This window comes from Drosophila melanogaster, chromosome 2L, assembly GCF_000001215.4.
Source record: "Drosophila melanogaster chromosome 2L".
NCBI classification, from domain to species: Eukaryota; Metazoa; Arthropoda; class Insecta; order Diptera; family Drosophilidae; genus Drosophila; species Drosophila melanogaster.
In genome coordinates this window covers 19,447,327-19,461,831 of record NT_033779.5, presented here as the reverse complement: position 1 = coordinate 19,461,831, position 14,505 = coordinate 19,447,327, and the positions used below count along the sequence as shown (strand labels likewise).

The 14,505-nt window shown below is 43.6% G+C and overlaps 2 protein-coding genes across 6 annotated transcripts; one reads left to right on the top strand and one right to left on the bottom strand.

The window, feature by feature from the left end:
• Positions 1–4,108: 4,108 nt before the first annotated feature.
• On the bottom strand, positions 4,109–7,576 carry CG10026 (uncharacterized protein). 4 transcript variants are annotated; one of them, NM_165301.2, is made up of 7 exons: positions 7,269–7,576; positions 6,852–7,101; positions 5,264–5,423; positions 5,108–5,202; positions 4,664–5,008; positions 4,426–4,604; positions 4,109–4,356 (listed from the first exon to the last, which is right to left on the bottom strand). In NM_165301.2, exons 3-7 carry the CDS (start codon positions 5,397–5,399, stop codon positions 4,239–4,241), a joined length of 873 nt encoding a protein of 290 aa, NP_724195.1. In that variant the 5' UTR covers positions 5,400–5,423; positions 6,852–7,101; positions 7,269–7,576; the 3' UTR covers positions 4,109–4,238. The 4 variants fall into 4 exon arrangements, with proteins under 4 accessions (NP_724195.1, NP_001260581.1, NP_609968.3 ...); NM_001273652.1 differs by lacking the exon at positions 7,269–7,576 and having other exon boundaries at positions 6,852–6,967; NM_136124.3 differs by lacking the exons at positions 6,852–7,101; positions 7,269–7,576 and adding an exon at positions 5,649–6,154.
• Positions 7,577–8,341: 765 nt separating this feature from the next.
• Positions 8,342–14,467, top strand: Top2 (Topoisomerase 2). Of its 2 annotated transcripts, NM_001273651.1 has the most exons (6): positions 8,342–8,581; positions 9,039–9,293; positions 9,517–10,104; positions 10,162–10,585; positions 10,652–13,689; positions 13,771–14,467. In NM_001273651.1, the coding sequence occupies exons 3-6, from the start codon at positions 9,547–9,549 to the stop codon at positions 14,092–14,094; spliced, it is 4,344 nt and encodes a 1,447-aa protein (NP_001260580.1). In that variant the 5' UTR covers positions 8,342–8,581; positions 9,039–9,293; positions 9,517–9,546; the 3' UTR covers positions 14,095–14,467. The 2 variants fall into 2 exon arrangements, with proteins under 2 accessions (NP_001260580.1, NP_476760.1); NM_057412.5 differs by lacking the exon at positions 9,039–9,293 and having other exon boundaries at positions 13,771–14,414.
• The last annotated feature ends 38 nt before the right edge of the window (positions 14,468–14,505 follow it).

Below are 14,505 nucleotides of genomic sequence, written 5' to 3'. Positions count from 1 at the left end.
TCGGCAAAGGGGCGGAAGATGGCAGAAAACAGGACTCTTCCGTAGTCCCTCAGCCAGCAGGAAAAACATAAAACAAAATCAAATCAACTGCTGTGGGTGGGAAGAGCGGGAGAAAATGCAAAGGGAAATGTGGGGGAGGGGTGGTGTGGGGAAGTGAGTTCTGGGCTTCATTGAAGCTTGTCAAAATTAAATTGAACACAATCGAATTATCCTCTGTATGCTCCATTTGGTTGTCTGTGCTGATTTCCAGTAGATGCGGGGATTGGGGCGCTTCGCTAGACAAAGACGAACAATCGACGATAGAAAGAGACAGCGCGATAGTCCGGCAGGAGCATCACTTAAGCATATTAAAAAGGGTTAAAGGTGTGCAAATATTTACCGGCGGCCAATTAAAAATATTGTTAATAATCAACCGAGAATCGAGAGCAGTCAGTTGGCTGGAATTGGGGCTTTCGGCCACGTGTTGGCAAACTTTTCGGTTTCTTATTTGCACTTAACCCCCATGCCTGAAAATATGCAAAGATACAGATGGAATAATACAGTCATATGGAATTAAGGGTGTTACGGATCAGAAGGCTAATATAGGGTAATAAAGTATTACTAATCAAAATCACCATACTTCACAATCTTAAGTTGTATGCATAATATTGATACATGAAATCGCTTATATGTACATTCCAGAAATACAGGTGTAAATGGCGATTTTCAAAATCTTCGGGATGTGTAAATGGGATTTAACGTTGCATACCAACTAAGTTCGTTTTTCCTATTTTTTTTTTTAATAATATATTATTTTCGAGTTCTCAGGTATGCCAGCCACAGTCGTGTTACCTCGCTCTTAAAGCCCCTCATTTGCATCCGTTCCGAACTTCGAGGGGATTCGATTGTCAACTGGCGCTGAATCCGAGTGCAAATATTTGTGCGCGATTCTTTTCAATTGCATTTCAATTGTTGCCGCTGATGATGATGTGTATGTGGATGTCAATAATGATTTCCTCCCGCATCGAGTGAACGCATTTGACAATGTTTATTACGCCGGATTAGGCAGCATTACAACTTACTGGGGAAAAGGCGCTCTAACGTGGTCGCCATCCTGCCATGTGGTGATGTGATTGATTGTACCCGACAGTCCATCCCCATCGCCCCCGGAATCCCGCAGATCATCGCCTCAAGTGCACTTTAAGCACGAAGTATAGTCGTGTTTTATCACGAGCGTCTCCTGGTGAATCTACAAAAAATCGATTTTGAAATGGCAAATAACGTTGACATGTTCACGTCAATTTACCTTCCGTACCCCGGTGGAAAACCAGCCACCACCTCACTTTCCATCCACATATCTCAGCGGGAGTGCAACTCCATTGGGGGTCTCCTTTGTGTTGTTGCACAATGAGTTTTTACGCGATTTATGCTCCTACTTTTCCAATACAGCATTAATGACTTGTGACGGAGGATCAAGATAGACTGGAAGTTAGTGCATGTGCACCAGTTTTAATTTTAGGATGAGACTCAAAATCACTCATTTAAAAGCAAAAATTCTCGTCCAAAAGGCTAGCTAGCAACCTTTATTTCTAGGAAACATACATACTTCTTAACCTAATGTTGGCCTTTTAAAAAACATAGAAATTAAATTCTACAAAACTATTTAATCAAGTAAAAAAGTTATTCGCTTTAAGAAATTCCTATTTATTTTTTAAAAGCAAATTCTAAACACAAAATGTCCCTATGATGTTTCAATAGCTCATAATCACACATAATTTTCTCTGGCACACACACAGTTGGCAGTCGGTAGTGCAAAGTAAATAAATTTCGCAACCATTTATCACTTGGGAGGTCCTTCGCCGAGCAAACATACTTCGTCCTGCGGCAGGACCTGTGGTAATCGGTGTCTGTGGCAACAGAACCATAACGATCCACCATTTATGCAGCTTACACCTTCGCCTCGGGCCTGGAGTCGTCGTCTTCCGGAGTCAACAAATTGACAGCGAATATTTCAATTATACTGGTCTGGCCTGGTCCTTATTTATGGAAATCCCCCAAGCCCGAACAATCCTCACTTCGCGGGGCAGTGGGAAATTGACCCCCGTTCGGCACAGTTGATGTTTGTTTACAAATCGCTGGACATAATTTATTTGTTCCTATTGTGTTTTGCTTTTGGCCTGGGATCTGCCTGCCAATCGCCGCGTGATAAACCGCCTTCGGTGATAAGGAAACCCAAACGGGGTGTGAGTGAGGGGTTGATTCGGTCGGGGTCACCCTTGCCAGCTCATTAGGAAGCAATTATCCGTTTAGGGTTGCAAACATATCTTCTGGGAGAGAGGGAAAAATTGAGGTCAGGTACACTGTCAACGGATGTCAACGACTGTCAGTTTGACACTGCCTTCGGTGACAGTTGACAGCCGGGGAACGCCCTCAAATGTGTCTCCTGGATAATATGGCCAATTTCGGAAGTGAGATGCGGAAGCAGATGAGTTCGAATTGAGGAAGTTCTTTGGGGAATTTGGCTTTCTGCATGTCTACGGAATAATAAATCGGAGGTTATTTCAAGAGTAAATTGAGTTCAGAGCATACTAATAGAAGAGACACACAATGACACTAATTAGAAATCAAACAAGTACCAACTATGGTTCCCTTTAAAGTTAATAATCCAGCGAACTATCTAAGTGGTTTTAAATGGTTTTGGATACTCGTTTGCTCAATTTGTAATGACTTTCCTTTAGTTACTGGTCAAAAAGATTTCTGTCGTCCTCGGAATGATATATTTATGTGTATCTCGAAATCCCCAAGACATTGGCTACTTAAAAGACAGCACATGTTGAAGAAAACGAATCCTTTGCCCCTTCTGACCGCCTTCTTTGTTTTTCAATAAAACTCGAATAAATTCAGTTTGCCAGCCATAAATTATGTCCAGCTCGGTTTCGCCTCACACACGTGTTGCCAGAAGCCAGAAGCCAAAAGCCGAAATGCCAAAAAGCCAACTAATAACGCGCATCGGTCGTGCCCCCCAAATGTAGGCTATGCGATGTGTGTTTTTTGTCCGAATGTTTTTTCCGTTCTGACTGCCACTGTGTTACTGTCCCCCCATAAATATTTGCGCAATAAATTTTTTAATCTTGTCGCTTTAATCGCACAAATGTCGCTGTCCTTTATACGCACTCACACAGCTGTCCAGCACGCACACAGATTATGGCCACCCCCATCCCCACAATCGAGCCACATACACATAATACGCATAATGCCAACCTAGACCCCCGGTAGCACCGAAATCAATTTCACTATCGTTGACCAAACGGAAAAGCAAGGCCATTGCGGAGAATAGAGGGGGCAGGATTCTGACTTTGGACACCCTGCACTTGGACGAAAAAAATTTGTGAAGCAATATACTTTTAACCGAAAGCAAACATTTAATTATATATACTTAATTTCAGTTTATATATAGTATATGCTCTAAACTCTGAAGCTTTGGGTGTAACCATATATAAATTTCTAAATCTTAACCATGAAACCTAATTGACAATACAGAGTAACTTTAAGTCGAGAAAGTAATTCTTTACCGTTTTTTACGCAGACGGCAATGACTTCCGGGGGTCGGAGGATAGCGTTGAGACAACGGGATTCAATAAAAAATATCAAACATATTCGCAACGGTCAGATGGAGGAATCGAAATCTCCAGCACCCTCCTTCTGTTCGTCGAGCTCGATCTCCCCTCTCGCTCACATCCGGTGACAGGACGAGTGCAAACATATTTATGGCTACCGACTGCATTTTATGCGTTGTCCAACACTCAATTACCATAACGGCGAATGGTCGTGTGGCCAGTTGTCTCGCTCTAGCACCTAACGCATTTTGCATACGAATCGCATAAAACTCAAAGGACCAATATGCTATACATCCTAACCGAAACGAATGTTTTGCGGGCTAGCCGGGCCATTTGATTCGGTTAGGAACAAATTATTATTGCCTTTTGCCCCGAATTTGGTCGTGATAGCCGATGGGTCATTGATGTGACCGCCAAATGTATGAAGCATTACGGTTTATGCCGCTTCTAACCTCAAATTGTTGGGAACGAAACTCAAATGAATTGTTTGGTGAGTAATATTGCGTAGAAGTAATTTTCGAAATTCTTTAATATTTAAAATATCACCTACTTTGCTTCAATTGATTCTGGTATCATTACTTAACATATATGTAGTACAAAAATACAAGTATCAAGCATATCATTTTAAACAAGGCATGAAGCCTAGTCAAAGATGAATCCCAATTGCTCCATATCCTTTTGGATACTATTGCCCGAACACTGCTCCTTCAGCATATCCAACCAGAGCGTATAAGAGTAGTCCTCGTGCAAGCCACCATAGCTGAAATAGTATAAGTTTAATTATATCTGACTAATTATTTTAATAAAAAAAAAAAACCATTTTACTTACCGCTTGGGAAGATGTTCTGGGTTGATGTGTTTGTGCAGGGAAGTCATGTCACTGCCATGGATGTATAGCTTTTCTCGCATAGCGGCGTTGAGGAAAGGTTTAAATATCTTGAATGCCGCGTTGAAGACCCAATTCTGATTTACAATATGAAGGGCGGATGTTCTAATGGGCATGGAGGTCTGCAAGCCAAGTGTAGGTTAAAAAAGCTATTGAAAATAATAAAAAGTAGTTATCCTACCACTAGTAGAGCAATCATCTTCTGAGCCACGCTGGGACTCAGGTGGAGTATGTGTTCCAAGCCCAGGTCCTTCAGATCGAATATTCCCACTCCTCCGACAATCTGTGAGATGGGTTCCAGGCTGCCCAGTTCCTGCAGGACAATGGTGGCGCGAAATATATCGTCGACGGTTACTTGATTGGGTCGCCACAGTCCGAATCGGTAGATGAGTATCCTATGGCCATGTTGATCCCGATAGGGAGTCACTGTCAGGATGTCCGATTGCCCAACATGTCTCAGGTCCAGAGGACGAACCTTCTCATAAAAGCTTTTGTTCTGCTCCCGAAACCTGTAGTAACTGCAGAGCTGAAAGGGAATGAGTTATTGCATTTACCTAATAGATAATTATCAAATAGTCACTTGCTGTTGGCAAACTAAAATGAAGATTTCCCCAAGTTTTCTTACCAATTTGTAACTGTTCTCGATTTTCCAGTAGCGGGCTCTTAGGAATTTCTCCAGGTACTTCGCATCACTTCTGTGTGGTTGGCATTCATTATGTTCTGGAGAGGTTTTGTTCAGATGAATACCTTTGTACCTCTTAGACAACGGACTATAACCAACCTAGTATGTAGTTACGGAATTGTTCGATGACCTTATCCTTGGAACTGGGACACTCTCCCTGCTCCTGGGCAAGTCGGCGGATGTGCTCCGGAACCTCCTCCTCGGTGATGTTTAGCTTGTGCTCGATGGTGGGCATGGTGCGGCATCCACTGCTGGTCGTCTAAAAAAAGCCCAAACTATAGATACAATGTGGCCATAAGGGGGTGGTGCATTGATAAGCGCTTTTCACTCGCGCAAAATGTAAATAAAAATAAATCCAGTTGAGAATAGCGCAATATGACTGTTCCCGATTGTTTCGTTGTTAGCAACATTTCGCCACCCGTATTGACATTTAAATTTCAGAGAGATTTGGCATGTCACTGCTGGATGAATTTCTCGTTGTTACCATTTATGGGCTGTGATCCGCTCGACTCCAAGTGTGAAACTGAGCCCCCGATCGGAACCAGAATCGGGCCAAGTGGTGACAGTCCCAGGCGAAATGCTGTTTTACTTGTCGCTAAACATGTACGAGTGTGTATGCGACCATTAAATATTAACTAGAAACCGAACAACAATGAACATTGCGATAGCGCGAAGGAGACAGCCGATGAGTGATAACAGTGTGTCACTGAGCTCGAGCTAAATTTAGTGAATCTGCTGTACTTAATTGATGGAGCGGGAATCCACAAGAATTATAAACAATATAGTATAAGTAAAGTGTTGTGCAATTACTCAGTTTTGGCTGCACTTAGTTTTTAGAAACATTGCCTTTGGGTTGGTTGTTTCCAGCAATCAATACATTAGGTAGGTACACTTTCAAAACAATGTATGCAAAATGAAATCATTAAAATTTTTAAAATCATTTAAAATATATTAATATAATATAATAATATATATATATATAATATAAATATATACTAATTGGGGGTTAGTACCGATTGTTACATTGCTAGCTTAATCTTGGAATTGCATAGTGTTCAGCATCAGCCCCAAAATATGTGCTCTTGTTAGGTGTACCTCGACCTGGCCTTGGCCGGATTTCCCAATTCCTATCCCTACACCCCAAAACGCAGAGCCAGACCCAAACTTGCCCCCAGTGAACCCCGCGATTGTAGAGGAGCCACTGCCTGATAAGGCATTATCCGCCGCGTTCCCAGTTCGCCAATGGCTAATCGGGTCGCTTGGGGTCTGTGCGGTGCAGCGTTGTGTGAGTTCGACGCGTATTTGGCAGATACTGTGAGATGATGCCACCGCGATCTCAAAGTGCAGCACACACAAATTTCACACGTGGTGGCCGTGCAAAGTGCCTGGGTCAATATTTAATCATATTCAACAAATTCCAACTAATTACACATTATGCACTTTTAAGTACGCCTGATTGCAGTGCTTAAGTCCCAGCACATACATACTCGTAGTTCGGTTCAAGTGTTAATGAACTCGCCATTGTTGTCGTTAATTGTCTACATGGATTTGATAATCCCAAGATAATCACAATAATAGTGCCCCCCATTAGGGTGTTTGATAATAAGCGATTATTTCACAGCCCCACCTGCACCTTTAAACACCTGTTTAAATCGCCCCATTAGCTCGGGGTCTTCACTTTCATTACCAGGTAATAATCCAATCCGAGTGGCGGTTACTGTTTCTGGTCACGGTTTCTATTTTTTCCAGCTTGCAGTACGGGGAATCCGACTTAACGAAGATCGCACACAAGTGGCATCGCAGAAGCTTGGAATGAAACTGAGCTGGGGATCGCTTAGAACAGAAGATTTTATGAACACAAGTCTCAATGGAAAAAGTCGAGAAAAAGCGCAGCACTTATGACTATAAACCAGTATGCGAGAACGAGAAACCAGCATCTGAAAATAGGGAGAGCCAGCTCGATGAAACGACGATGCAAACACCCTTAAAAACGCAATTAAGTAAAATTTGTTGATTAACAATACATATACATACAATTTATTCAAAAAAAAAAAAAAGAAACTAATTGCTAATTGTAGTACTTATGTTTATCTTTTTATCTTACCAAATCTTAGGAGTTTTAGCTCACATCTTGTTCAACTTGCTAATAGTATCCTGGAATAAACTGCACTTAACTCCGCTAGTTCACAATTTTCCCATGCATCAGCTGAAATTCCCAATTTGGCAGGGTACAAACTGCACTCCGCATATTGAGAGATCTTTGCTGATGCTTGTCAAACGAGAATCAACAGATTTGGAGGAGTAGAGAATATTTCTGGACGATATTCGATGCTGTGCAAGTTCAATGAGCTCCGGTGACGTCACTGCGTGAAGGGTTCTCCATTACCCAAGCAGAAATTCCGAGTAACTCGGATGAATCCAGAATCTTTATATTTTGTTTGCACTATTCAAAACATGTTTCTGAGCCGGAATGAAAATCGCAACGGGATGGGGAGGGACATGCCCCTTTATGACGTCGTGTTGGGCAAGGTCAGGCAAAATGGCAGAAAGAAAACCAGTTCTCTTGTAGCCATGGTCTTGGCTTTGGAATATTCATATTACCAGGTGGTTAATTGAAAAGCAATCTTCACTTCAACGGTGCGAAATTTAATTGCACAAATGCAACTTTAGCAGCAATTTTTCATTTCATTTCATTTTAAGTAATTGCTGTATATCACATTGATGTGGGATACAATACTAAGCATATGAAAGGATAAATTTCTTAATGGTTTTACTTTGTCTTAAATTTTTGATAATTTGCATTTAGATCGAAATATTTTATCTTTTTTACATTTATTTCAATGCCGATTTATAATGTAAAAAATAGAAGAAATGTTAGTTGGAATAATTAAAACCCCTACTTTCGACTCGAAAAAGAATTTAACCCCAAAAATGTTATTATTATTTATTACCTTCGAATTTTTTAGAATTAACTGTTGCTTAACTCATCACGTGATTGAGATAGAACTAAAAAACCGTGATTTTGGCGATCACGCTTTTAGCGGAGTCACCGACCGCAGTTACTAGTTTAGCCCTGTTCACAATGAGCGTATGCACCAACCCAAACAACACTGTTATGGGACTTATCGATAGCGATTTCATTCAAACATCGATTTGTGCGCCTTGCCAGCTCTAAAACCAGCAATACTTCTCATTTGTTGTCGGTTGTGAAAAGTTGTTAAATGTGCTGTGCGTATTTTAATAGTTAGTTGAGAACTGTACAAGTTTTAGCTAAAGGCAGCAGACGCGTGGGGCACGTACAAGTCGAAAATTGTAGTGCACCGCCTCGTGTATCGCCTGCAACATAGAGTTTTGCCGCACTTCGGTTGTCGGCGGCAGCAAGAAAAGGCCACAAATACTTGGCAATTTTTTAACCAGGTAAGCAGAAAGTGCTGAATCATAATCGTAGAATTGGCTGTACCGTAGAACCTAAGAGCCCTGTCTAATTAATCCTTTAATATGATGGATATAGCAATTTTTCGGTGGCGTCGCTTGCAAATTAAAAATGGCGATACCGGTATAGACATTTAGCTAATTTTGGGCCTTTAAAAACCATAGTTTTTTGATTTTGTAGCGCGGAGCGCGTATGTAGGCCTGAATTTGTTTACTATAAAGTGAAACCCCTCGAAGAACCTTAATAAGAAATAATAAATAGCGGTGACTACCGGCAAACGCCAATAAACACGCACACTCACGCAACAGACGGCGCACGCCAAGCGTTGCCGCCAAAGAGACAGGGCTGTTATGTATTTCAAAGTGTGCTGAAAATCTGTTCCCAGTACAGTAGCACCAGGCAAAATAATACTTAGTTTGACGTTTTTCAATTTATCTGCAGTTATTTCTGTTTGACGTACCCAACCATTTCCCATGTTGGCCAAGTCCCATTCCATTGCAGCGTTTGTCTGGACGGCATTTACGCAATGCGCGGGCGCGCGTTTTGTTTTTTTTTTTCACCGTGGGTACAGTGCGCATTCATTAATAAAAAATTGTTGAACAGCAGCATCAGCAGCATTGGCATCACATGCCAACGCACAACCATCCCCGTTATTAAGAGGCCATTAAACATATTGGGTGCCATCTATCTTATTTGGTATTATAACAATTAAAAAAAAAACGTGAACATAATATTACTAATATACTAATAGCAACTGTTAACTGGGTGGGTACTGTAGTCTTCTGCTAGTAGCTTTGGTTTTTTTTTTACTTAGTAGAACGCAGGACGAGTGATTAATAGTAGCTAAGGCAATGGCTCGGAATATTAGTTATTAATATTAATATTACATTAACAAATGCCTTTTGCTTACTCTTTGAAGATTCAGCTAAAGCACAGCGACAGAAGCATCATGGAGAACGGAAACAAGGCCCTGTCCATCGAACAGATGTACCAGAAGAAGTCGCAGCTGGAGCACATCCTGCTGCGACCCGACTCGTACATCGGATCCGTGGAGTTCACCAAGGAGCTGATGTGGGTGTATGACAACTCCCAAAACCGCATGGTGCAGAAGGAGATCTCTTTCGTGCCCGGCCTCTACAAGATATTCGACGAGATTCTTGTGAATGCGGCAGATAACAAGCAGCGAGACAAGAGCATGAACACCATTAAGATCGACATCGATCCGGAGCGCAATATGGTGTCCGTGTGGAACAACGGCCAGGGCATTCCGGTGACCATGCACAAGGAGCAGAAGATGTACGTTCCAACGATGATCTTTGGTCATCTGCTGACCTCGTCGAACTACAACGACGATGAGAAGAAGGTCACTGGCGGCAGGAACGGATACGGAGCGAAGCTCTGCAACATATTCTCCACCAGCTTCACCGTTGAGACTGCCACGAGGGAATACAAGAAAAGTTTCAAGCAGACTTGGGGAAACAACATGGGAAAAGCCTCCGATGTGCAGGTAAGGAAATAACATTTCTTATTTTAGACCATCATCTAATGTTCAGTAAACCCACAGATCAAGGACTTCAATGGCACTGACTACACACGCATCACATTCAGTCCCGATCTGGCCAAGTTCAAGATGGACCGTCTCGATGAAGATATTGTGGCTCTAATGTCGCGTCGCGCCTACGATGTGGCCGCCTCATCCAAGGGAGTATCCGTCTTCTTAAACGGCAACAAACTGGGTGTACGCAACTTCAAGGACTATATTGATTTGCACATCAAGAACACGGACGACGATTCTGGCCCACCGATCAAGATAGTCCACGAGGTTGCCAACGAGCGTTGGGAGGTGGCTTGCTGTCCTTCAGATCGAGGCTTCCAACAGGTCTCGTTTGTCAACTCGATAGCTACCTACAAGGGCGGTCGGCATGTGGACCATGTGGTAGACAATCTCATTAAGCAGCTGCTCGAGGTTCTGAAGAAAAAGAACAAAGGTACGTTTAACTTAAAATGTGTATTTTCTTAAACAACAACTAATATTTGCTTTGAACCTCTTCCAGGTGGCATCAACATCAAGCCATTCCAGGTCCGAAACCATCTGTGGGTTTTTGTCAACTGCTTGATAGAGAACCCCACTTTCGACTCGCAGACCAAGGAGAACATGACTCTGCAACAAAAGGGCTTCGGTTCCAAGTGTACCCTCTCGGAAAAGTTCATCAACAACATGTCCAAGTCTGGCATCGTGGAGTCTGTGCTGGCATGGGCCAAGTTCAAGGCCCAAAATGACATTGCCAAGACGGGCGGTCGCAAGTCAAGCAAGATCAAGGGCATTCCCAAGCTGGAGGACGCTAACGAGGCGGGTGGAAAGAACTCGATTAAATGCACCCTCATCCTCACCGAGGGAGACTCAGCCAAGTCATTGGCCGTATCCGGTTTGGGCGTGATCGGACGAGATCTCTACGGCGTGTTCCCGCTTAGGGGTAAACTTCTAAATGTGCGGGAAGCTAATTTCAAGCAGCTTTCGGAGAATGCCGAAATCAACAATTTATGCAAGATAATTGGCTTGCAATACAAAAAGAAGTACCTCACTGAGGACGATCTAAAAACTCTGCGCTATGGCAAAGTGATGATCATGACAGATCAGGATCAGGATGGCTCCCACATCAAGGGTCTCTTGATCAACTTTATCCACACCAATTGGCCAGAGCTTCTGCGTCTGCCCTTCCTCGAGGAGTTCATTACACCAATTGTGAAGGCAACCAAGAAAAACGAGGAGCTGTCATTCTACTCGCTACCCGAATTCGAGGAGTGGAAAAATGATACAGCTAATCACCATACGTACAATATAAAGTACTATAAGGGTTTGGGTACTTCGACCTCCAAGGAGGCGAAAGAGTATTTTCAAGACATGGATCGCCATCGCATCTTATTTAAGTACGATGGATCGGTGGATGATGAGAGCATTGTTATGGCCTTCTCCAAGAAGCACATCGAGTCGCGAAAGGTATGGCTTACCAACCACATGGACGAGGTGAAGCGTCGCAAGGAGCTCGGTTTGCCAGAGCGATATCTCTACACCAAGGGCACCAAGAGCATCACCTATGCAGACTTTATCAATCTGGAGTTGGTGCTGTTCTCGAATGCTGACAATGAGCGCTCCATTCCTAGTCTGGTGGATGGCTTGAAGCCGGGTCAGCGGAAGGTGATGTTCACTTGCTTCAAGAGGAATGACAAGCGTGAGGTGAAGGTGGCCCAGCTATCCGGATCAGTGGCGGAGATGTCAGCCTATCACCACGGAGAGGTATCCCTACAGATGACAATCGTGAATCTGGCTCAGAATTTTGTGGGTGCCAACAACATTAATCTGCTTGAGCCACGCGGTCAATTTGGTACCCGCTTGTCGGGAGGCAAAGATTGCGCCAGCGCTCGTTACATTTTCACTATAATGTCTCCCTTGACGCGACTCATCTACCATCCTTTGGACGATCCACTTTTGGATTACCAGGTGGACGATGGCCAAAAGATCGAGCCACTATGGTATCTGCCCATCATACCGATGGTATTGGTAAACGGAGCCGAGGGCATAGGAACTGGATGGTCCACGAAGATATCCAACTACAATCCTCGTGAGATTATGAAAAATCTAAGGAAGATGATAAACGGACAAGAGCCAAGTGTGATGCATCCGTGGTACAAGAACTTTTTAGGACGCATGGAGTATGTTTCGGATGGTCGTTATATTCAGACTGGTAACATTCAAATTTTGTCCGGAAACCGTTTAGAAATCAGTGAACTCCCTGTGGGCGTATGGACGCAAAACTACAAGGAAAATGTCCTGGAGCCTTTATCAAACGGCACCGAAAAGGTTAAGGGTATTATTTCCGAGTACAGGGAGTATCATACAGACACCACCGTTCGCTTTGTGATCAGTTTCGCACCTGGAGAATTTGAGCGCATTCATGCAGAAGAAGGTGGTTTCTACCGAGTGTTCAAACTTACCACGACGCTGTCCACCAACCAGATGCATGCGTTCGACCAGAACAACTGTCTGCGACGCTTCCCCACCGCGATCGATATCCTTAAAGAGTATTACAAACTGCGACGAGAGTACTACGCCCGCCGGAGGGACTTTTTGGTCGGCCAGCTCACGGCGCAGGCTGATCGCCTCAGTGATCAGGCGCGCTTTATTCTCGAAAAGTGTGAGAAGAAGCTGGTGGTGGAGAACAAGCAGCGCAAGGCCATGTGTGATGAGTTGTTGAAGCGTGGATATCGTCCCGATCCCGTCAAGGAGTGGCAGCGCCGCATTAAAATGGAGGATGCCGAGCAAGCTGACGAAGAGGACGAAGAAGAAGAGGAGGCAGCTCCCAGTGTCAGCTCAAAGGCTAAGAAGGAAAAGGAAGTCGATCCGGAAAAGGCCTTTAAGAAACTAACTGATGTCAAAAAGTTTGACTACCTTCTGGGTATGTCCATGTGGATGTTGACAGAGGAGAAGAAAAACGAGCTACTCAAACAGCGCGACACTAAACTGTCCGAGTTGGAAAGTCTGCGCAAGAAGACGCCGGAGATGCTTTGGCTGGATGATTTGGATGCCCTCGAATCGAAGTTAAATGAAGTAGAGGAGAAGGAGCGCGCAGAAGAGCAGGGGATCAATCTCAAGACCGCGAAGGCTTTGAAGGGCCAGAAGTCGGCCTCAGCTAAGGGCAGAAAGGTTAAGTCAATGGGAGGCGGAGCGGGTGCCGGAGACGTATTCCCAGATCCCGATGGAGAACCCGTCGAGTTTAAGATCACCGAAGAAATCATTAAGAAAATGGCAGCGGCTGCCAAGGTAGCTCAGGCGGCTAAGGAGCCGAAGAAACCCAAAGAGCCCAAGGAGCCAAAAGTGAAGAAGGAACCGAAGGGCAAGCAGATTAAAGCCGAACCTGATGCCAGCGGCGATGAGGTGGACGAATTTGATGCAATGGTCGAGGGCGGCTCTAAGACCTCACCCAAGGCCAAGAAGGCGGTTGTCAAGAAGGAGCCGGGAGAAAAAAAGCCGCGCCAAAAGAAGGAGAACGGCGGCGGGCTCAAGCAGAGCAAGATTGACTTCAGCAAGGCCAAGGTAAGTGTTTCAGTAATTGCCCATATTTGTTTTTAAACCCAAATCTGTATTTAATTGTCAATTAATATTTTTCATCTTTAGGCGAAAAAGAGCGACGATGACGTGGAGGAAGTAACTCCTCGTGCAGAGCGTCCTGGACGTCGACAGGCCAGTAAGAAGATAGACTACAGCTCGCTCTTCTCGGATGAGGAGGAAGACGGTGGCAACGTTGGCTCTGATGATGATGGCAATGCCAGCGATGATGATTCGCCCAAGCGTCCAGCTAAGCGTGGACGAGAGGATGAGAGCAGTGGAGGAGCCAAAAAGAAAGCTCCGCCCAAGAAGAGGCGAGCTGTAATTGAAAGCGATGATGATGATATCGAGATTGATGAAGATGATGATGATGATTCTGATTTTAATTGTTAAGGAACACATTTCCACACAGGATATTGATAGAAGATGGACTCTTAGAATCAGCATTATCCGCATCGAGAATCTCGAGGAGGCACTTTTTTTTGCGGACTTGCTCGCCACGATCGTTCGTTATTTTATAATCTTTCAATGTTCTCCTCGATGTTAACGTCAATGTTTTATAATTCGTGTTTTTATTAACTATAGATAAACACTTCGCTACATTCGTTCACTGTAGCTGATTCTGTTCCAGAGCAGCAAGAAAGCCACCAAGAGGAATTTACAAACGTAATATCGATGTATTAACATGTTCCATAAAGATAGTTTGTAGTCTCATACGAGTTTTCTTCATGTAAATAAATCACTTTTGCCGAATGGCTAATACATTAAATTTCGATTGGTTTTTTGGGTAAAAAAAAAACACCA